Source organism: Eucyclogobius newberryi, unplaced genomic scaffold, assembly GCF_026437365.1.
Source record: "Eucyclogobius newberryi isolate DKJ021-1_F unplaced genomic scaffold, fEucNew1.0.hap1 SCAF_17, whole genome shotgun sequence".
In the NCBI taxonomy this organism is placed as follows: Eukaryota; Metazoa; Chordata; class Actinopteri; order Gobiiformes; family Gobiidae; genus Eucyclogobius; species Eucyclogobius newberryi.
This window is the reverse complement of record NW_027315801.1, coordinates 3,484,367-3,506,991: the sequence shown is the minus strand read 5'-3', so window position 1 is coordinate 3,506,991 and position 22,625 is coordinate 3,484,367. Positions and strand designations below refer to the sequence as shown.

Here is a 22,625-nt window from a genome sequence, read left to right as displayed (position 1 = left end):
GGAAGTGGAGAGGCTGATGGCTCTGCTCAAGATCAGATTAAAAAGACGTTGCTGTGGTAAAATGAATCATATGAAGGTGGAGAAATATAAGTTGTGGAGGTAGAGCAAAGACGAGCTTTATGAGAGTCATTATAAAGGAAGATAAGAAGCTGGTTTGAGACAATACAGAATATAAATATAGACTTTTTGACACATGAAACCTATTATTTTCTTCCTTCAGGACAAGTTCTTGTGTCTGGCCGTGCAGCATGGCCTCCTCAAGGTCTTCTACGACTTTGACGGGAAGATGAACGAGCTCACGCCCAAAGAGCCCAACTCGCCCTTCCTCATGATGAGCGACGGCGACGCCAAAGCTGTACGTCGCATCGCACGTGACGTTCAAAAAACACCTGGCATTTTTTCACGACGTTGTTGAATCCCGTTTTGTCCTTTCAGCTGGAGGTCATCATCATCCTGCGCACGAATCCGAAGCGCGTGGTGGTGAGGAACAGCAGGAACACTCTGTTCAACGAGCCGTTCGCAGACATCCCGTCTTTCACCTCCTCCTACTTCCTGGGAGGAGTGCCAGAGGACAAGATGCCCGCGCCGTAAGAAACACGCAAAACTACTACGAAATGTACAGCTTTATGTATGTCACAGCTTTGTCTGGTCAAAGGGCCTCGCAATCTAAAATCTATTACTTATTCAGTTGATAAAAAAAAAAAACACAATCACCCATTTTTTATGAACATTTTTGCTTCTTTGAGTCATTTCTTAGTTAAAACTGCTGTGGTGATGATGTATTCCTAATTTAGACCTGAAATACTCCTGTTATAGACATGTTATACCAACAGTATAACATAGACCAACTACATTTTTATGAATTATTATTATTTTCTGATTCAAAAGTAATTTACAAATAGCTACACTGTGTTTGGAGTCTATTGATTGCTGTTAAATTCTGACATGCCTGAATAGGATCTATTATGCATAAAATTGTTTATAACAATATATTTATAGCTATTTATGTCAATACATATAGTCATTTATATCAACATCTATAGTTATTTATATATCTCTCTTTCTTTCTTTCTTTCTCTCTATCGCTTTCTCCTTTTTTTTCTTGTTTTTCTTTTTACGGTATAGCTTAAATAATCACATATGGTGAAGACGCACAACTACAGTAGTTGGCGGTAAATGCACCTTTTCAGTTGGCTGCCACCCGCCATTAAAAGTGACACAACAACAACAACAATATCTATAGTTATTTATATTCATGTTTATAGTTATTTATATCCATATTTATAGTCCTTAATTGCTGTGATTAATGCCACTAATGTTTGCGTGTGCTTGTGTTTTGTTCAGGCTGAAGTCCGTGTTCCCAAAGCAGGGCTCTTTGAAGGGCTGTTTCAGGAACATCAAAGCTCTGAACTCCCACATCGACCTGAAGAGAATGACCAGCACCGGCGTGAGCTTCGGCTGCGACAGCGACTTCCTGGTACTACTCTGACACGCCATCCTGTCATTACTTCTTGTCATTACTTCTTGTCATTACTTCCTGTCATTACTTCCTGTCATTACATCCTGTCATTACTTCTTGTCATTACATCCTGTCATTACTTCTTGTCATTACTTCCTGTCATTACATCCTGTCATTACTTCTTGTCATTACTTCCTGTCATTACATCCTGTCATTACTTCTTGTCATTACTTCTTGTCATTACTTCCTGTCATTACATCCTGTCATTACTTCCTGTCATTACTTCTTGTCATTACTTCCTGTCATTACTTCCTGTCATTAGTTCCTGTCATTACTTCTTGTCATTACTTCTTGTCGTTACTTCCTGTCATTACATCCTGTTATTACTTCCTGTCATTACTTCCTGTCATTACATCCTGTCATTACATCCTGTCATTAGTTCCTGTCATTACTTCTTGTCATTACTTCTTGTCATTACTTCCTGTCATTACATCCTGTCATTACTTCCTGTCATTACATCCTGTCATTACATCCTGTCATTACATCCTGTCATTACATCCTGTCATTACTTCCTGTCATTACATCCTGTCATTACATCCTGTCATTACTTCCTGTCATTACATCCTGTCATTACTTCCTGTCATTACTTCTTGTCATTACTTCCTGTCATTACATCCTGTCATTACATCCTGTCATTACTTCCTGTCATTACATCCTGTCATTACATCCTGTCATTACATCCTGTCATTACTTCCTGTCATTACTTCCTGTCATTACATCCTGTCATTACATCCTGTCATTACATCCTGTCATTACATCCTGTCATTACTTCCTGTCATTACATCCTGTCATTACATCCTGTCATTACTTCCTGTCATTACTTCCTGTCATTACATCCTGTCATTACTTCCTGTCATTACTTCTTGTCATTACTTCCTGTCATTACATCCTGTCATTACTTCCTGTCATTACATCCTGTCATTACATCCTGTCATTACATCCTGTCATTACATCCTGTCATTACTTCCTGTCATTACATCCTGTCATTACATCCTGTCATTACTTCCTGTCATTACATCCTGTCATTACATCCTGTCATTACTTCCTGTCATTACATCCTGTCATTACTTCCTGTCATTACATCCTGTCATTACATCCTGTCATTACTTCCTGTCATTACATCCTGTCATTACTTCCTGTCATTACTTCCTGTCATTACTTCCTGTCATTACTTCCTGTCATTACATCCTGTCATTACTTCCTGTCATTACATCCTGTCATTACATCCTGTCATTACTTCCTGTCATTACATCCTGTCATTACTTCCTGTCATTACATCCTGTCATTACTTCTTGTCATTACTTATTGTCATTACTTCCTGTCATTACATCCTGTCATTACATCCTGTCATTACTTCCTGTCATTACATCCTGTCATTACATCCTGTCATTACTTCCTGTCATTACATCCTGTCATTACTTCCTGTCATTACATCCTGTCATTACATCCTGTCATTACTTCCTGTCATTACATCCTGTCATTACTTCCTGTCATTACATCCTGTCATTACTTCCTGTCATTACATCCTGTCATTACTTCTTGTCATTACTTCCTGTCATTACATCCTACTTCCTGTCATTACATCCTGTCATTACTTCCTGTCATTACATCCTGTCATTACATCCTGTCATTACTTCCTGTCATTACATCCTGTCATTACTTCCTGTCATTACTTCCTGTCATTACTTCTTGTCATTACTTCTTGTCATCACTTCCTGTCATTACATCCTGTCATTACTTCCTGTCATTACATCCTGTCATTACTTCTTGTCATTACTTCTTGTCATTACTTATTGTCATTACTTCCTGTCATTACATCCTGTCATTACTTCCTGTCATTACTTCCTGTCATTACTTCTTGTCATTACTTCCTGTCATTACTTCTTGTCATTACTTCCTGTCATTACATCCGTTCATTACATCAGTTGGTGTATATTTACTCTGCTGTACATCATTAAACTTGTGACTATATTTGCCAAAGAAGTACTCTTCAACTACAGTATACGAGGTCCGGGCTGTGTTTTCAGTGCAGTTGTGTTGTCTTCCTCTAGGTGGCGCGTGAGGCCCATTTCACCGGGCAGAGTTACCTGGACCTGGACTTGACCAACGTCCCGAGCCTCAGGAACAACTTCTACGCCAGCTTCAGCTTCAGGACGGACCAGAAGGACGGACTCATGTTCTACCACAGAGACTCGGTACAGAAACCTCACAGTATTTATATCTCACGGGGTTTGGCTCGTCTCCAAATATTCGGTTGTGATATTGTACTGACCGGCGACGTGTATGTTCCCAACAGGACGGAGTGTGCCAGGTTTTCTTAAACGATGGACATGTGGCGGTCAGAGCTGGCAACAGTGAGATAAAGACTCAGAAGACGTACAATGACAACAACGCCCACTATGTCGCCCTGTACAACAACATCAATGGGTGAGCTTCATCTCTTTTACTGTCCATTCACCCGCTTTACTTACACATGAAAGTGCAGTAGAAAATACATTCAAACTGCTATTTAAGCGTGTCATAATCAGTCAGTAGATACAGTCTGCATCTGAGGGAACATCTAAGACATCCATTCATTTCAATGTAGAAGAGCAGCTGCAGCACTCACTGTTCAGCGACCACAGGAGCAGATGCTGCATTTAGGAGTTATGTTGTGTAAAATGAAGACATGGAGGAGCACGAAATGGTCCAAGAATGCTAATGGTCGCTGCGGGCTAAATGCTACCGCGATGCTAGCACCACCTGCTGCATCCGAACATCAATAGAATAATCAGTTTACTTTCCTGAGGCAACGCCACATCCTCCACCTCTTTTAAGACTCGTGTTACCCCTTTAAGAGAGGGGCATTTTGGGGGCAGGGCGAGAAAGTAACACTCGGTTGTGACTCAACTTGAATTAGTTGTGCTTCAAATACACATAATTCACCAGGAAATGTCCTTTAGAGGGAAAAAGTAGCGCTTCCCTTTGAATTAATGGATTTTGAATGAACACGATGTGTTGCTGACTGTATCAAAAGCCCCCTCATATGTTGTGATTGAACCCCTTTGTTATTAGAAAGTCACAAATATGTCAAAATAAAAGAAAGCAGTTTTATAATCATTTGAAGCTGCTTTGACTGTAGCCTGGCCCTTGTGTGTCCAGAATGCGCTTCTACATGGACGACGTGCTGGAGAAGTCAAAGGAGGGCATCTCCATCAGCCGAGCCCCAGCAGGACCTGCTGCTCTGGGGACCACGTACCTGGGAGGGACCCCTGACCAGGGCCTGACCAACCTCACCGGCTGCATCAGCAACGTCTTTGTCAAGAGGTGAGTACAGAACATAGAGACGTTACTGTTACACCAGTGACTATTAAAGGGGCTGTACCACATGTTTTACTTGTACTTAAGTCACATCTGTGTAAAGTTCACATCTGAGGAAATATTAGTTTTCACCCAAATTTGATGTGGGCTACTTTATAGAGACAACCATCAGCTGCTGCAGATACTGCATATGTTATATTACTTAATGTATGTTTTATGTTCCACTTTTGCTCATTTTCTCTTACAGAGAATCCACTAATCAGATGGTGCTGAATCTGCTCAAGGCCAAAGAAAACGTGAACGTCCCGATGAAGTGTCCGGCTGCCAAGAAGCCTCAGGAGATCAGAGCAACGCCCCCCAAACCCAGCAAGCCCAAGGTTAGACATAATAAATATATATATATACATACACACACACACTACGTATCCCGATACATTTTTGAAAAAAGGGTCTTAAAAATGCACCAAATGGATAATGTTTTTACTCTGAATAAGAAAATGTATGAAATGTCATGTTTATCCACAAAGCACTTCTTTATAAATCCATTCTGCTCTAATAACTTCATACATCCTACCAACTGATCCAAATATAAATATATGAAACACATTCTAGTAAAGTATTACATGTTTCATGGTCTGAACAGCTGCAGCAGCATCTTCTGCATCAGCTTCTGATCAGGGCCACATCCTTCTCACCTCGACCCAGAGGAGCAGCACAAACACATGATCAAAAGTACTATTCCACCTCCTTTAAAGCCTACGGGCCACACAAATCTAAAAAATATCTATACTGTGACGTGTATCGATACTGAGTTTGTGACGATATATCGCGTATCGATATTTTGAACACAACCCTAATATACACATACTAGTAAAGTAAGTAATAAACATGTAACAAGTGAAAACCCCATTTAAAGCATGATTCATATTTAACATTCAAGTAAAGTCGACTCCGATGTTTTAACGCCGTGTGTGTTTTACTTTCAGGGTAAGAACAGGAAGCCCTCAGGGTCCCGGAGCCGCAACACCAGAGACTCGTGTCAGGTGGAGCAGGCGCAGGTGGAGCCCGGGGCCTCTCACTTCAGTGGATCCACTCACAGCTACCTCAGATACGACTCACTGTCACTCAACTCACTGTGAGTCCTCAGCCTTATTTCAGTTTCAGTTATTTGTCTAGAATAAAATCAGAAAAACAGTTTGTGTTTCTCTTTTTTGGATTTTGTTTCAAAGCGGAAAAACGATGGATTCTCTTTTATTTTAGAGAAGGATCCAGACACATCTCATGACATTTAAGACTCGCAGTGCATCGTTACACCCTTATTCAATCTAAGAACATGAAAAACAGACAGAATATGTCTCATTTCTTTGTGTAGTTTGTACTTGTTTGCTGTTGCTTTACTGCTTTACTTCACTTCACTCCGTCTTCACTCTCCCCAGGCCTCACATCTCTTTGTCCCTGAGGATGAACTCGTCGGACGGCCTGGTCCTCCACGCAGCCGGGGGGCGCCGCAGTAAAACCATCATGTCACTGAGCCTTTCGGACGGACACCTGCAGCTGCTGCTGGACGGAGGCAAGAAGAAGATCGCTGTGCGCAGCCGCAAGAAGTACAACGACGGCCAGTGGCACACGGTAAAACAGGAGGAACTGTAGCACCTCTGCTGGTGACGAGGAGTATTGCTCTTGAAGACGCGCAAATAAGAGTTAACAGTAGTTATTATTTATCTTTTTCAATAATACGCGGACAACCTCTGTGACTAGTTAAATGACATAGTTCACGCAGATGTTGGACTCTTCAGTCAGAGCGTACTTCCTGTTTCTGTCCTAAATAACTTCAGTGTTTACTTGTGTTCAGTTCTGAAAGCTTGTAACAGCGAAAATGTGCATTCAGTATTTGTTTTATTTAACTTAGGTAGTCCACACAGTTGTGTTAGGAGTAGTAGAAACAAAATACATTATATTACAAAGACAGTGGTGTTAATATATCAAAATGTAAAAAATAATAATAAACAACATCTGTTTTTTCCGCAATAATACATTAATACATATTATCTGTCTAGAGGAGTACCTAGAATACCACGACATTTAGTTAATTTATTTAAAAAATCTCAATGTACAATAGAAATCATGGTTTGACTTGGTAATCTGTGACTAATAATCGTAAGTTGCAGCCCTAATACCAGCGGAAATGCAATTTCTACTTAACTATTAATGCTTTTATTCCTGCTTGTGTAACAGTAACAGTAACAGTAACAGTAGTAGTAGTACTAGTATAAGTAATACGATCAGTGCTATGTTTGTAGTTGTAGTATATGCAGCAGTATATAGTATATAGTATCATAGTAGCAGTAGTAGGTATTTTGTCAATACTTCCTGATTTTACTCTGGCAAACTTAATTGTTCTCCCCTTGAAAATAAGAATACTTGATATTTATTGTGTGAACTGATTTCTCGCACTTACAATAATAATAACCCCTAGCCTCCTCTACCCCATTGCCTACTCTTCTACCCCCTGTTACATCCCCATCTTTTTCTCTCTACTTCTTCTGTCTTGTTCATTTTATCTGTATATTAATGTGTTCTGTACGTGTTGTCCCCCCTGTCTGTAAATACCCCCCCCTTTTTTATTATGTTCAGCGTCTTTGGGTCACTGAAAAGCGCTATATAAATAAAAGTTATTATTATTATTATTATTATTAAGTCACGTTTATTGGAGCTGGAGTGTTTGACGTGGAGCTGTGGTGCTGCAGGTGTTCGTGAAGCGCGAGGGGGAGAAGCTGAGTCTGGTGGTGGACGGGATCAGCGCTCAGTCCAAGAGGGTCCCGGGAGGAGACAAGGGCAAAGTGTCCGGGCCCCTGTACGTGGGAGGACTGCCCCCCACACTCAGCGTAAGAGATCAGAGCTCGTCTTTGTCACTGAATGTCCTCTAAATTTACTTCTGATGTCATCAAAGGTGTGAGAAACGCTCTGCACGTGTGAGATTCACTGATGTGAAAATAATGTGATCTTCATGGAAAAGTGGGAAAATGTGACGCCGTTTACATCACGACAGAGGCTAATTCACTCACAAGTCATGAATTTAGCTTTAGTTTGTGGTTTTGTTCTTCTACAATCCACATTTCAGTTCTGCAAACGTTGTTTTCATAAAGTATTTGAGATTATTTCTCTCCCGCCAAATGAATAGACCCATTTCAAAAGATTTTCAATTGTTAAGTCATTCCCCAAATGAAAAACACAATCATTATCAATGCAGAAATACATTTGTAGCTGCATTAATGTGAGCCTTGACTCACTAGTCTGTTTAGATGCCATCCCTGAACCTCCCTGAACCTCCCTGAACCTCCCTGAACCTCCCTGAACCTCCCTGAACCTCCCTGAACCTCCCTGAACCTCCCTGAACCTCCCTGAGCCTCCCTGAACATCCCTGAACTTTCCTGAACATGCCTTGAACACGCCCTGAACACGCCTTGAACACGCCCTGCACAAGCCCTGAACACGCCCTGAACACGCCCTGAACACGCCTTGAACACGCCCTGAACACGCCCTGAACATTCCTTAAACACACCCTGAACATGCCTTGAACACGCCCTGAACACGCCTTGAACACGCCCTGAACATGCCTTGAACACGCCCTGAACACGCCCTGAACACGCCTTGAACACGCCCTGAACATGCCTTGAACACGCCCTGAACACGCCCTGAACATGCCTTGAACACGCCCTGAACATGCCGTGAACACGCCCTGAACACGCCTTGAACACGCCCTGAACATGCCTTGAACATGCCTTGAACACGCCCTGAACACGCCCTGAACACGCCTTGAACACGCCTTCAACACGCCCTGAACACGCCCTGAACATGCCCTGAACATGCCTTGAACATGCCCTGAACACGCCTTGAACACGCCCTGAACACGCCTTGAACACGCCCTGAACATGCCTTGAACATGCCTTGAACATGCCTTGAACATGCCTTGAACATGCCCTGAACATGCCCTGAACATGCCTTGAACACGCCTTGAACACGCCCTGAACACGCCCTGAACACGCCCTGAACACGCCCTGAACATGCCTTGAACACGCCCTGAACACGCCCTGAACACGCCCTGAACACGCCTTCAACACGCCTTGAACACGCCCTGAACACGCCCTGAACACGCCCTGAACATGCCTTGAACACGCCCTGAACACGCCTTGAACATGCCCTGAACACGCCTTGAACACGCCCTGAACACGCCTTGAACACGCCCTGAACACGCCTTGAACATGCCCTGAACATGCCTTGAACATGCCCTGAACATGCCCTGAACATGCCTTGAACACGCCTTGAACACGCCCTGAACACGCCCTGAACATGCCTTGAACACGCCCTGAACACGCCCTGAACACGCCTTGAACACGCCCTGAACATGCCTTGAACACGCCCTGAACACGCCCTGAACACGCCTTGAACACGCCCTGAACATGCCTTGAACACGCCTTGAACACGCCTTGAACATGCCCTGAACATGCCTTGAACACGCCCTGAACACGCCCTGAACACGCCTTGAACACGCCCTGAACACGCCCTGAACACGCCTTGAACACGCCCTGAACATGCCTTGAACACGCCCTGAACACGTCCTGAACACGCCTTGAACACGCCCTGAACACGCCCTTAACACGCCCTGAACACGCCTTGAACACGCCCTGAACACGCCTTGAACACGCCCTGAACATGCCCTGAACACGCCCTGAACACGCCCTGAACATGCCTTGAACACGCCCTGAACACGCCCTGAACACGCCTTGAACACGCCCTGAACACGCCTTGAACACGCCTTGAACACGCCCTGAACATGCCTTGAACATGCCCTGAACACGCCTTGAACATGCCTTGAACATGCCTTGAACATGCCCTGAACATGCCCTGAACATGACTTGAACACGCCTTGAACACGCCCTGAACACGCCCTGAACACGCCCTGAACACGCCCTGAACACGCCTTGAACACGCCCTGAACACGCCCTGAACACGCCCTGAACACGCCTTCAACACGCCTTGAACACGCCCTGAACACGCCCTGAACATGCCTTGAACACGCCCTGAACACGCCTTGAACACGCCCTGAACACGCCTTGAACACGCCCTGAACACGCCTTGAACACGCCCTGAACACGCCTTGAACATGCCCTGAACATGCCTTGAACATGCCCTGAACATGCCCTGAACATGCCTTGAACACGCCCTGAACACGCCCTGAACACGCCCTGAACACGCCCTGAACACGCCTTGAACACGCCCTGAACATGCCTTGAACACGCCCTGAACACGCCCTGAACACGCCTTGAACACGCCCTGAACATGCCTTGAACACGCCTTGAACACGCCTTGAACACGCCCTGAACATGCCTTGAACACGCCCTGAACACGCCCTGAACACGCCCTGAACACGCCCTGAACACGCCCTGAACACGCCCTGAACACGCCTTGAACACGCCCTGAACACGTCCTGAACACGCCTTGAACACGCCCTGAACACGCCCTTAACACGCCCTGAACACGCCTTGAACACGCCCTGAACACGCCTTGAACACGCCCTGAACACGCCCTGAACACGCCTTGAACACGCCCTGAACACGCCTTCAACACGCCTTGAACACGCCCTGAACACGCCTTGAACACGCCCTGAACACGCCTTGAACATGCCCTGAACACGCCTTGAACACGCCCTGAACACGCCTTGAACACGCCCTGAACACGCCTTGAACATGCCCTGAACATGCCTTGAACATGCCCTGAACATGCCCTGAACATGCCTTGAACACGCCTTGAACACGCCCTGAACACGCCCTGAACATGCCTTGAACACGCCCTGAACACGCCCTGAACACGCCTTGAACACGCCCTGAACACGCCTTGAACACGCCTTGAACACGCCTTGAACACGCCCTGAACATGCCTTGAACACGCCCTGAACACGCCCTGAACACGCCTTGAACACGCCTTGAACACGCCCTGAACATGCCTTGAACACGCCCTGAACACGCCTTGAACACGCCTTGAACACGCCTTGAACATGCCCTGAACATGCCTTGAACACGCCCTGAACACGCCTTGAACACGCCCTGAACATGCCTTGAACACGCCCTGAACACGCCCTGAACACGCCTTGAACACGCCCTGAACATGCCTTGAACACGCCCTGAACACGTCCTGAACACGCCCTGAACACGCCCTGAACACGCCTTAAACACGCCCTGAACACGCCTTGAACATGCCCTGAACATGCCTTGAACATGCCCTGAACATGCCCTGAACATGCCTTGAACACGCCTTGAACACGCCCTGAACACGCCCTGAACATGCCTTGAACACGCCCTGAACACGCCCTGAACACGCCTTGAACACGCCCTGAACACGCCTTGAACACGCCCTGAACACGCCTTGAACACGCCTTGAACATGCCTTGAACATGCCCTGAACATGCCTTGAACACGCCCTGAACATGCCTTGAACACGCCCTGAACACGCCCTGAACACGCCTTGAACACGCCCTGAACATGCCTTGAACACGCCCTGAACACGTCCTGAACACGCCCTGAACACGCCCTGAACACGCCTTGAACACGCCCTGAACACGCCTTGAACACGTCCTGAACACGTCCTGAACACGCCTTGAACACACCCTGAACACACCCTGAACACACCCTGAACACGCCTTCTCCCTGTGCCGTGTCCAGGCTCCCGGCTCCAGTGGGTTCGTGGGTTGTGTCCGAGACCTGAAGCTGAATGACGTTGCTGCAGGAGCTCCCACTCACAGCCAGGGGGCAGTGCCCTGTTTCCAGACGCCGCTTCACCCGGGGGCCTACTTCTCCGGACTCGGGGGCCACATCGCTATAGGTAACTTAAAACATGCTCTTGTCCCATGTTGTAGAAGCTAAAATAATGTTTACAAAAAGTACACACAGTTGTAACAAATGAGATTTGGTGTTTTCTGAGACCTCATAGACAGAGTTAATTAAACAAGTGTGAACAAAGCAAAAGACAAGTGTTTTTGGTGAGAGAACCATGTTAAAAGCTCCAAAAAGTACATTTGGCAATATAATCAAAATGTATAAAACAGTGATATACGTTTGTATAAAATGTATAAAATAAATGGTTGAATTTCCTTTTGCACCATATTATAGCCCATATTATATAGTGTGTTGGTCATTGTGTTTTTCTCTCTCCAGACGAGACCCTGGTGCTGGGAGAGGACTTTAACATTGAGCTGGAGGTTCGCCCGGTCTCATACTCTGGGCTCCTGTTGCATGCTGGGACATCGGCCAGCCACTACCTGACTGTGGTGCTAAACCAGGGAGAGGTAGGCCCCCCCCCCTCGACTGTGTACAGCCGACCACATATTCACCCTGGTGTGTCCGTAGGTGCTGGTGTCTATGAACAGCGGTAAAGGAGCCTCGTTCACGTCCTTCTCCCCCGACGAGCCGCTGTGTAACGGGCGCTGGCACACGCTCGCCGGTACGACCACCAAACCTCCAAGAGCACGTACGCGCTGACAGAATGTGCAACATCTCTGAACTCGAATGTTTGTTTTTGTCTCAGTGGTGAAGAAGAAGAACGTGGTGACACTAAAGGTGGACTCGCACTCGGAGCAGAGCGTCGGCCCCAAACACGGCCCCTCCTCTGGGGCTAAAGAGACTGTGTACCTCGGGGGAGTGCCAGGTCAGGACCCACACGCACAGGGCTCTTTGTTTAGGTCCATTTGTGAAGACGTTATTGGCTCAGTTCAGGCATGTCCAACCTACGGCCCGGGGGCAAAATGTGGCCCGCAGACCTATTTTTGTTGGTCCTCCGGCTTCTGCTAAGTTGGTCCAAAGAACAAAAAGTAGTACCTTTTTACTGTCAAATTGGAAAAAATCAAGCATTTTGATGTTAAACCAAACAAATATTAATGTTCCAAGTCTTATTAAAGGTGTGGAGCGCTCATCAAAACTATGTCAAATGTAAAATTTGTCAGCTTGTCTTTGGCCCTCGGCTCCGTATAAGCTTCAAAATGAGGCCCTCGGTGAATAAAGGTTGGACACCCCTGGCTTAGTTAGTTCAAGATAAGATAAGATAAGATAAGATATTCCTTTATTGTCCCACATGGGGAAATTTCATTGGTGCAACGCAGGAAGATACAGAGGTAGATCCACAAGAACAGATCACTTATAGGAAGTCTGAAAAACACTTTCAGTAGAAGATCTCCTATAAATAAATAAAAACGACCATAGACAAATAAATAAATACCATTGCATGTGATCCCGACAGTAATTGCACATGAATATGTGTCACGACAGCACATAGATTGCACATGAATTTCACAGTAATTGCACATATGACAGAATTGCACATCAGTATTAGGTTAGGTCAGTATTGCGCCGGGATAACGTGACGATCTCCGGGTAAGACGACTGTTCTCCGCAGTTTCATGAGTTCCTCCTTTGTGGAAACGCGGTACGAGCCGGGGGGCGGGGCCGGAGCCGGGGGCGGGGCCGGAGCCGGGGGACTCAGAGCCAAAACACATCGCAACGACACGACGAAAACACTCAATCCAGCCGAATAAAGTCAAAACAAGTTAATTTAAAGCGATTCCAGTGCGTGTCCCGATCGTTCGTGAAGTTCCTCTTTCATATAAACGTGTATATAAACGTGTACCGACGACACGCCGTACTTTAGCGCGGCCGGAGGGCGCGGGGGGGGGGCTGGTGGGCTCGCTCGGAGCTAGCTCACGTCACAACAACACAACGAAAAACGCTCAAATCCAGCCGAAAAAAGTCAAAAACAGTTGAATTAAAAAAATATTCCAGCGCGTGTCCCTATCGTACAGTAAAATAGAAAAAATATACTAACTATATTTACAAAATATAGGAGATAAAGCACAATAAGTGTGAGAAAAAAGAGAGAGCGTTTACACCGGACTGCCAGCTGTACCAGCGCCTTATGACGTAATGTCATAAGGCAAAAGAGTCTTACTAGTGTTTAAGTGTTAAATAACAGTTTCTCTGCATTGACCCGGTGCAGTATTGACACAGAATAGATGTATTTGTTATTTCACTCCTGCGTCTCTCCTCCAGGTGGCGTCGCGGTCCCAAACCTCCCCGAGAACCTGCCTCCGTTCCACGGCTGCGCGCGGCTGGTCTCGGTGAACCACCGGGCGGCGCCGCTGTCCAAGCCGCTGTCCGTGCACGGCGCGGTGGGCACGGGGGGCTGCCCCAGCGCGTAGCCGCCGCCCACACATCTCACATTCCCCGGTTCAAACGCGGTGGCGGGTGTCCAGATACTGTAGCTAATTTAAATACTATATATTTTAATATTTATTATTTTTTGCAAAAGAAGTATATATTTGATATTTTCCATGATGTTTTTTTTGCATAAATACTAGTTGTGTTAAATGTGCTACAGGGTGCTACTACGGCGACAGCTCAGAGACTATCCAGTCATTACATTTTGAAAAGACAAAACGTGTACATTTTTTGTAAATAAAGGAAATAAAACGTGTCGGTTTCTGCAAAATAGAATTGTCGACTTTTAGGACATTTTGCTGATTTGTTTGATCTTCGTTGATTGTACATGGATGTGTTTTTTATTATTCAACTTGTATAAAGTCTCATTTTATTTTCAATTATAAGACAAAACTTTTAACCACACTGGACTCTTTGTCTGAAAACCCAGTCGAACATGAATTATTTCGCGTTTCAAAATATCCACTTTTCCAGTTCTTTTTCTTCCAGAGATTCTCTTAAATAAATCAACATTTAAATAATTGGGACATTTTAAACCCCTCAAAGATTCACTCTGGGCTTTAAAAGTGATTTGACTTCTAAGTAAATGCATTTTATTTATTTTGTCATGTACATTTTGGGGGATTTTTTTTTATTTTTTTTCATTCTTTTTTTACAATAAACTAGTCCTAAAAAACATTTCTTTTCAAGTGGTGGCAGGGTAGCGGTAGTTTAATGTAGAATAAAAGTAGAAAAAGGTCGTTAACGCTTTCATATTTTTACCTCAGTTCGTTGTGTATCAGCTGTAAACTTGTTTTAGGTCACTTTTAACGGATATTGAGCGCAAACTTGATGTAAAGCCTGGAAATTGTGTAAATAATGTCAATATCTGTGTTAGAAATTCTACATTTTGAGGTATTTTCCGTCTGAATGTACTTTTGACTTCCTGTCCCATTTCCGCTGTTGCTCTGATGAAGCATCTGAACCTTTGAACTTTTTTAAAACAATTTTATGCCAAATGTAACGTAACATGTGTAACGTGTGTAATGTAACCACTCACAGTTCAAATAAGCTGTCGTTCCACTCACTCCCCGCCCCCCACATGTTGTATAATAAAAGTGTTTTCATATAAAATAACTGAGGAATGTGTGTGTATTTTATGATGACTTGAGCTTTTATGTCATTTGGTGGAATAAATCCTGTTGCAAATATGAATTATACACCATTTTACACCAATTGAATGTCAGTTTGAGGACAAAAGGTTGAAAAAATGTGTTGAAAATGACGTCACCTTAGGGAGAAATGTACGCAAAACACACTTATGTGATCCTTGAAACATTAATTCTACAAAATAACTATTCTCATATATTTCTGTTTGTCAAATCATTTCTGTTGACAGGAATTTTGATGATTTACAACCAGGAAGTAAAGTTTTAAACTTTAAAAAAAAGCCAAACTGATCAAATCTGTGCTATTTTCAGCAAAATCTTAAATTCTAAATATCTTAACTTGTGTTTTAGTTAAATTAGTTTCCCATCATCAGCGCTTTAAATTAGCTCTTAAATTCCAAATTCATAAGTGCATAAATTCAAGATTACAGGCATTTCTCTGTTGAACGCTTTGAACTAGAGCCACAGTTTTCACTTCTTTGTCGTCTTGGCAATTTCCAAAAAAACAACGTTACAAGTTAATTCTACCAATTTTATTAAACGAATCACAGAAAAATCCCCTAACTACAAAGAACACCCTGTCAAAGTGAACAGAACAAAACGCTAATGTTGTGAGCCCAATTTCTCCACCGAGACAAACCGAGCGACTGATCAAATGTAACGTCTGCTACGGTTTGTCCCGAGATGAAGAAAGTTGCAGCTGAATGATTTAAGGCAGCAGTGAAGGAACAGGTTCATTTAACGAGTCAATTCAGGGCAGTTTTTATCATTTACTTTTGACAGAATTTATAAAACGATGGGAGAAAATCCTGCTGCGCCGGCGTCTAACGCTCTAGTCCAGGGCCATGTCCTCGTCGTCGTTCTTCTTGTCTTTGCCGTCTCCTTTGCTGTCCTGCATGGCTTTGGCAAACGCCTCCACATCTGACGGAGGAAACAGTCATATTCAGGTGACTTTTCTCTCAGAATCAGAGCTGGACGACACGACTCATCGTTTAGGCTTCGGCTTTCTGAAAGTCTCGTTACAGATGCTTTTAAAACCATCTAATATCCATGTTTTGAACTGCACAGATACCGTAATACTTTGTTGAATTAAACAGTCTCGAAGAACTCTAAAACTCTTCATAGTTTGTAAAAGCATTCCGGGTTTTAATCTGATAAAATGAGGTCGATGTGACACGGAAACAAAGTCGTGCTGCACAATTTAAAAATCCAATTTAAATATCATATCTTTCCAATCAAAGCATTATTGCCATTAGATTTGGAATTTATTTTTTTATATGAGGATTCTGGTCAAAGTTCACATTTTAAACTCTCTCAGAATTTACACAAAAAAACACAAGACCTTTGATCGGTTCTGAAAAGTTGAATTTCAGAACGTTACAGGTCTAAAATACAGGATGAGCAGATCATTTGCCGTTGCCAATAGCGACCATTCAAACAGTTGGGAGTGCGGTGAGTGGAGTGTGCTCACCTCCTTTGTTGGCCGCGTCCACAGCTTCAGCCGGAAGCCCAAACTGACTCATCAGAGGTCCCAGCTGCCCGGAGGCCAAGGCACTGGAGAACATGCTCATGGACTGGACAGAACAAGCTCGGTCAGTACAGAGGACACACCCTCACCCCTCCACTCTCTCACCCCTCTCTCTCACAAACGCTTTACCTGCTGGAACTGCGGCGAGCTGAGCGTGTTCTGGATCTGATCGGCGCTCTGGGGCAGACTCTCTCCGCTCGGCAGGAAGGGCATCAGTCTCTGCTGCACCTCGGCGTTGGCCAGGATCGGAGCCATCATCTCTGGGGTGCACACGCTCGCCAGGTCCACTAGAGGGCGACACACAGAGCAACATGAAGGACTGTTCCGTGTGAGTTTGCTGTGCATGCACGTGATCCGGAGCAGAAAAGGGCAACAGGAGTCAACACAAGTCGGCTCTGGAGCTCTCCTGGACTGTGGATGAGACGTTTCAGCTTGTCCGGGTAAAACATACAAGAGGTTGAAGGTGCTCACTACGGATGCAACGATATTCCATACAATATAATGTCAGATACATGTGTCACGATTTTGGTTTGGAATAGAAAGGATTAAGCACTGTCCTTGGCAAATGCAGGACGTAAATCCTCCAGACTCAGTGCTGCTCTCACTTCACCACAGCACTGACACTGCACTAGTTAAAGTCGCAAATGATTTATTATTAGCTGCAGACGATGGACTCAATCCTGGTCCTGTTGGACCTCAGCGTTTGACACTATTGTCCACAACATTCTACTGCAGAGGTTAGAATGTGATGTAGGCGTCAGAGTCACCTTGCTCTAAAGTAACTTATGGAGTGCTTCAGGGGTCAGTACTCGGTCCAATTCTGTTTACTCTTTACATGCTGCCGTTAGGTCATATTATCAGAAATCATGGCATTAACTTCCACTGCTTTGCAGATGACACTCAGCTGTATTTATCAATGAAACCCGATCAGAGCGATCAAGTAGACAGACTTAGTGCTTAATTATCTGCATCTTAACCCTGAAAAAACCGAGGTCATTGTGCTGGTCCTAAACATCTACGAGACGCTTTATCTAAGCAGATAGTCACACTGGACAATGTCAGGGTCGCCTCCAGTAATACTGGTCTAGACTGGACTACTGTAACTCTCTGCTCGCAGCAGGTCCTAAAAGCTCCATAAAAACCTTTCAACTGGTTCAAAATGCAGCAGCAAGATTACAAACAGGAACTAAAAGAAGAGAGCACATTACGCCGGTGCTTAAGTCCCTTCACAGGCTCCTGGCTCCACTGTCTCCCTCGTGTCCGTCGCGTCCGTCGTGTAGCCGCCTCGGCCGGCTCATACGTGCGCTCAAAGCGTCAAGAGCGTAAAAAAACCGCACCAATCGCGCCGCAAAAACGAAGAAATCGCGCTGCGGATAACGCACTACGTGCTCGATGCGCATTTACCATAGACTTTGCATGTAAACTGGACGCTTCGGCCGCGGCAGTGTGGAACCCGCTTTAGGCGAGGCTCTCTACCACTCCTTTACCATCTCATGCCCCTATCCTGTCAAAACACCTTCAGAACAAAATCAACTTTATACAGAAAAAAGATAAAACAGAGAATCTTAGGCCAGAGCAGTTTGAATTACATTCATGCAGCGTTAGGTGCTAAAGGTGCTACAGGGGTGTAAATGATGCAGAGTGGACTGTTGTTGAATGCCATGCCGAGCGGTGCTAGAAGTCTGTCATAAGCGTTTCATTTCGAGAGGCACAGAAGAAGAAAAGAGGCGTATAATCTGTCCCTTTAAATGTAATCTGAAGCGCTTGTGTCACCTGCTGATCCCTGAGCGCCCGCTGGGACGTTCATAGTGGCCAAAATGTTCTGGAGGTCACTGAGTTGAATGCGCTGGTGAGGGGGGCTCCCCGCAGGGGCCACAGGGGGCGCTGCTGAGGCTAAGGCATACAACAAAGACCAATGTTAGGGACACTACTGGGATTAGTACAACTGCACGAACATGTAACGAAGCATCTTACTCATACCTGATGTGGTGGGAGTAGTGCCTCCGGTGGTGGGGGTGGTGGCCGCCGGAGCAGCAGTGGGGGTCACAGAGGGCGTGGCCTGAGAGGAGCTGACTCTGGCCGCCGCCGTGGAGGAAGAAGTGGCAGCGGCCGACTGACTGCGAGAGCTGAAACGTCCCAGACAAACAGTTCAGACGAGAAAGTGGCATTTTAAAAAGCACAGAGTGTAGTTCCTGCTCTGACCTGGAGGAGGAGCTGCTGGTCGCTGCTCCACTACTGCCCAAGAGGTTAGCGAGTCCTGGTCCGGCTAAAGCTCCCAGACCTCCTAGACCTCCACAGACAAAACAAGGAGGGTCAACACAGAAAACACCATCACATTGTTTTTGAATGAATATATTTACAATAGACATTGGCAAACTGTTAATCATTATACTATCTTTAATGTAATACAGTTTAACAGACTCAAAGAATAGAAAACTAAATTATGTGAAATATTGATATTCTAAATACTGTAAAAGATATTGTAAATAAACAAAACTTACTTAAAAGGACACATTAAGACACATTGCAGTCCTTTAAACTGAAATGATCTCATTTTTCAGATCTCAAAATAATGTGTCAACAAAAAGGACACAGTACTTAATATGAGTCTAGAATTATGTTAGAACTTCACCTACTGGCAGCAGAAGGAATTACAAGCATGCTAAAGTAAACACACTGAGATGCTCAGAGCCAAGTCTGGAGAGGATTTATAGACTTAATAATGGCATAATGTGTCCTTCAAATAGATGAATATGTAATATTTATTTATTTGGTCCTGACCCAGCCCCCCGAGCCCGGTGGGTCCGATGAGCTGCATGAGCTGGTTATGGCTGATGTTCCCCAGCAGGTTCTGCAGACCGCCTTCTCCCCCCAGGGCCGACAGCTCGTGACCACTGCCTCCGGCGCTGCCTGGGGCCCCAGGGATCGGAGGATTGTTCAGGTACTCGTTCACTTTACGACAGAACTCTTCGTCTTTGTCCGTTTTTGGCTCCTGGACAGAAAAGAAAGAAAATAGAGTTTTACTGATGATTAATCATTAATTAGTCATTATTTCTTGTTTGAGTCTATGAATAGTATTGACACTCAGTATGATTGATTTGGAGGATGTGTTATTGAAGTGTGTGATGTTTCAGAGCTCTCAGACTGCAGCAGCCTCTGCCCTGCGCTGGTGCTGACCTGCATCCAGAAGAACAGCCTCTTGGAGCCGGCCTTGAACTTGAGCACATAGACTCTGCCTGTGGTGCACTGAGACACTCGTTTAAACTCACAGTCGTCAGGGAAGATGATCAGATCCTGGAACACACAAAACAAAGCGGCACTTCATTAAGAGATCACACAAACCGTCATTATCAACCCATGTCTATGATTGACAAGTCAAAGTAGATCACAGGGCTCCAGACTGAGACAAAAGCTCACATTTTGCCTGTTTTTAGCATCTGTACCAGTATTTTTTTCAGGCACATGTCCAAATACAATATTTATATGTTGATGTGAGGTGAAAACAAATGTATTGAACTTGAAACTAGCATTAGTAAAATGCACAGTAACTTTTGCAAACTCACTCCACGTTGTGTCCCGCAGAGCAAAGGCCGCCCCTTTGCTCTGCGGGACACAACGTGGAGTGAGTTTGCAATGTTTTAATGATGAAAGTGAAGCAAAGTCACTAATGTTTATTATTTAACCAGGAAAGTCGCACTAGGATTAAGAATCTCTTTCAGGAGAGTCTTGACCCTAGTGCATGTTTTGAGTGTGTTAATGTGTTAGCATGGGACACTCACATCGTCCACGTTGCCGGTGGTCCTGTCCTTCCAGCAGAAGTGGATGAGGGAGTCGTCCGACTGTTGGATGTACGCCGTTCCTTTGCGTTTGTCCGGAGTCACCACATTTCCCTTCAGGGTCATCTTTCCAGCCCGAAACTCTACCAGGTATTTACTGGAGCTGCCCCTGGAGCCGCTCACCAGGCTCGGGAACAGAGCGCCCGACGACATCTTAGATCACCTGGAACTGAAGCTGCACAAGAGGAAAGCAAACACGTCAGGCTTTGCACTGAACGAACCTGTTTCAATATCTATCCCAATTTCATGAACACAAGAGTAGGAACTAGGGACTGCGGTCAACTTTAGCTCCTGCTCGGGGACAGGTACTTTCCAGTCAGCCCAGGAACATTTTAGGAAACACAAGAACATAACAACGTCATAACACTGCCTTGTTGGGAAAATGTTTCATTCTAATTCTCAGATTTAGACCAACTTGATTAAAAAAAGAAAAATTACTTGGACACAGTAGCTCCAAAGATGCAATACTTTGTTAGCAATAACATTCTGAATAACTGTAATAATTGAGATTAATTGATCATGCAATTGTGTATCACAGTTTAATGTGCAGTTTCACAATGCTCAGACAAGATAGAACTAAAGGGGGAAAACTTAGGAAGTACGTCAATATTCCACACTATTCAGATGTAAGCCACTGTCGCTGTGTGAACTGGGTGGTTCTCCTGATTAAATGGGGACTGGGGGGTTATGAGGACTCAGTTCTTGGTACTGTTACAAGTTAAATGCCTTATGCTCAGGAAAACTCTTTGTAATTTTCTGCAACAAGGTTCAAAGTTAAATTGTATAGAAATGGCTTCATCAGTTGGTGCTAATGTAGTCCTGTAGTGAAACTGTGAAAATACTTTTAGCTTCAAACATAATATAGACCAAAAGTTAGCGGTTATAGTTCTTCCTCCTAAAGACACATCTCACATTAGTTTAGTCCAGGGTTTTAGCCTCGTTACTTACACTTTAGGATTGGGTTTATCAAGTTAACTTGTAGTTGGTTCATAAAGTCTGAAACCCTGAAGTTTAAGACCAATATGAAACTAATGCAATTATTCATTAAATTTCCTTCATGCTGACCATAATTGGCATTTAACAGTAAGTCATAAACTATTAGACCCGGCTGTACATTCCTCCTGCAGAGCTTTACCACAGTATGAACTGTTCCACACAGAACAGGTCTGACTCTGGAGGGAAAGACACGGGCAGAACATCTCTCTCTGAAGCCAAAGTCACAGTCAAGACAAATATTTAGAATAACAATTAAAAAGTGTTTCCTCATATTAACTTATTTTGTTCAGGAAGATTATTTTACATAACAAATAAACAGCCGTAAAGCTAAAGTTAGCCCTGGTGCTAACGTTAGCCCGTGACTTAGCCAAAACCGAAAAGCCACTAAAGAATCTGTCAGTTCAGTTTTTCGGGTTAAATTTCCTCCAAAATACAATTCAACACGAGCCTCTGGATGTAGTTAAACCATTACATTGAAGATAAAGCAGATCGCTAAGGCAAAACAAAGAAATAGTTGTTGTTTCTTTACCTGAAAGTTAAATGCTGACAACTTTTTCTGTCACGGACTTTGATATGAAGCGGAAGTGACGTAGCGGGAACTTCTTCTGTTCTTTGCAATCGACACCATGATGCACTAGCGCCATCTGCTGGCCTTGTGCTACATAATTCAATTACCAATTTAGTTCTTCTTCTTCTTCTTCTTCTTCTTCTTCTTCTTCTTCTTCTTCTTCTTCTTCTTCTTCTTCTTCTTCTTCTTCTTCTTCTTCTTCTTCTTCTTCTTCTTCTTCTTCTTCTTCTTCTTCTTCTTCTTCTTCTTCTTCTTCTTCTTCTTCTTCTTCTTCTTCTTCTTCTTCTTCTTCTTCTTCTTCTTCTTCTTCTTCTATGGTGTCTTATGGTGGCTGGTATTCAAGCGTTACATTACCGCCAGACTTTATTCTTTAGACTATATTCTTTAGACTTTATTCTTCAGTTAAAAGCTCACGAGTTCAAAGCAAAAGATTTCCAACCCCACGAGTTCCAATCACATGAGATCCT

At 44.3% G+C, this 22,625-nt stretch overlaps 2 protein-coding genes across 4 annotated transcripts in view; one reads left to right on the top strand and one right to left on the bottom strand.

Annotated features, from left to right (window-relative positions):
* lama5 (laminin, alpha 5) overlaps window positions 1-14,324 on the top strand; it is a 122,422-nt gene extending 108,098 nt beyond the window's left edge. The window contains exons 66-80 of the mRNA XM_072448635.1: window positions 221-355; window positions 436-587; window positions 1,345-1,477; window positions 3,571-3,714; window positions 3,816-3,946; window positions 4,661-4,825; window positions 5,067-5,196; window positions 5,806-5,954; window positions 6,256-6,448; window positions 7,567-7,704; window positions 11,539-11,698; window positions 12,031-12,161; window positions 12,223-12,316; window positions 12,401-12,520; window positions 13,915-14,324. Coding sequence (XP_072304736.1) covers window positions 221-355; window positions 436-587; window positions 1,345-1,477; window positions 3,571-3,714; window positions 3,816-3,946; window positions 4,661-4,825; window positions 5,067-5,196; window positions 5,806-5,954; window positions 6,256-6,448; window positions 7,567-7,704; window positions 11,539-11,698; window positions 12,031-12,161; window positions 12,223-12,316; window positions 12,401-12,520; window positions 13,915-14,063 — 2,124 coding nt within the window. The 3' untranslated portion in view covers window positions 14,064-14,324. The remainder of the gene's footprint in view (window positions 1-220; window positions 356-435; window positions 588-1,344; window positions 1,478-3,570; window positions 3,715-3,815; window positions 3,947-4,660; window positions 4,826-5,066; window positions 5,197-5,805; window positions 5,955-6,255; window positions 6,449-7,566; window positions 7,705-11,538; window positions 11,699-12,030; window positions 12,162-12,222; window positions 12,317-12,400; window positions 12,521-13,914) is intronic.
* A 1,484-nt stretch (window positions 14,325-15,808) lies between these two features.
* On the bottom strand, window positions 15,809-22,180 carry LOC140362629 (proteasomal ubiquitin receptor ADRM1-like). Of its 3 annotated transcripts, none has more exons than XM_072448738.1 (10): window positions 22,120-22,146; window positions 20,538-20,769; window positions 19,936-20,052; window positions 19,540-19,750; window positions 18,961-19,039; window positions 18,739-18,884; window positions 18,532-18,651; window positions 16,888-17,045; window positions 16,702-16,804; window positions 15,809-16,151 (listed from the first exon to the last, which is right to left on the bottom strand). In XM_072448738.1, exons 2-10 carry the CDS (start codon window positions 20,745-20,747, stop codon window positions 16,063-16,065), a joined length of 1,233 nt encoding a protein of 410 aa, XP_072304839.1. In that variant the 5' UTR covers window positions 20,748-20,769; window positions 22,120-22,146; the 3' UTR covers window positions 15,809-16,062. The 3 variants fall into 3 exon arrangements, with proteins under 3 accessions (XP_072304839.1, XP_072304840.1, XP_072304838.1); XM_072448737.1 differs by having other exon boundaries at window positions 15,810-16,151; window positions 20,538-20,763; window positions 22,120-22,180; XM_072448739.1 differs by lacking the exon at window positions 18,532-18,651 and having other exon boundaries at window positions 20,538-20,763; window positions 22,120-22,180.
* Between the last annotated feature and the right edge of the window lie 445 nt (window positions 22,181-22,625).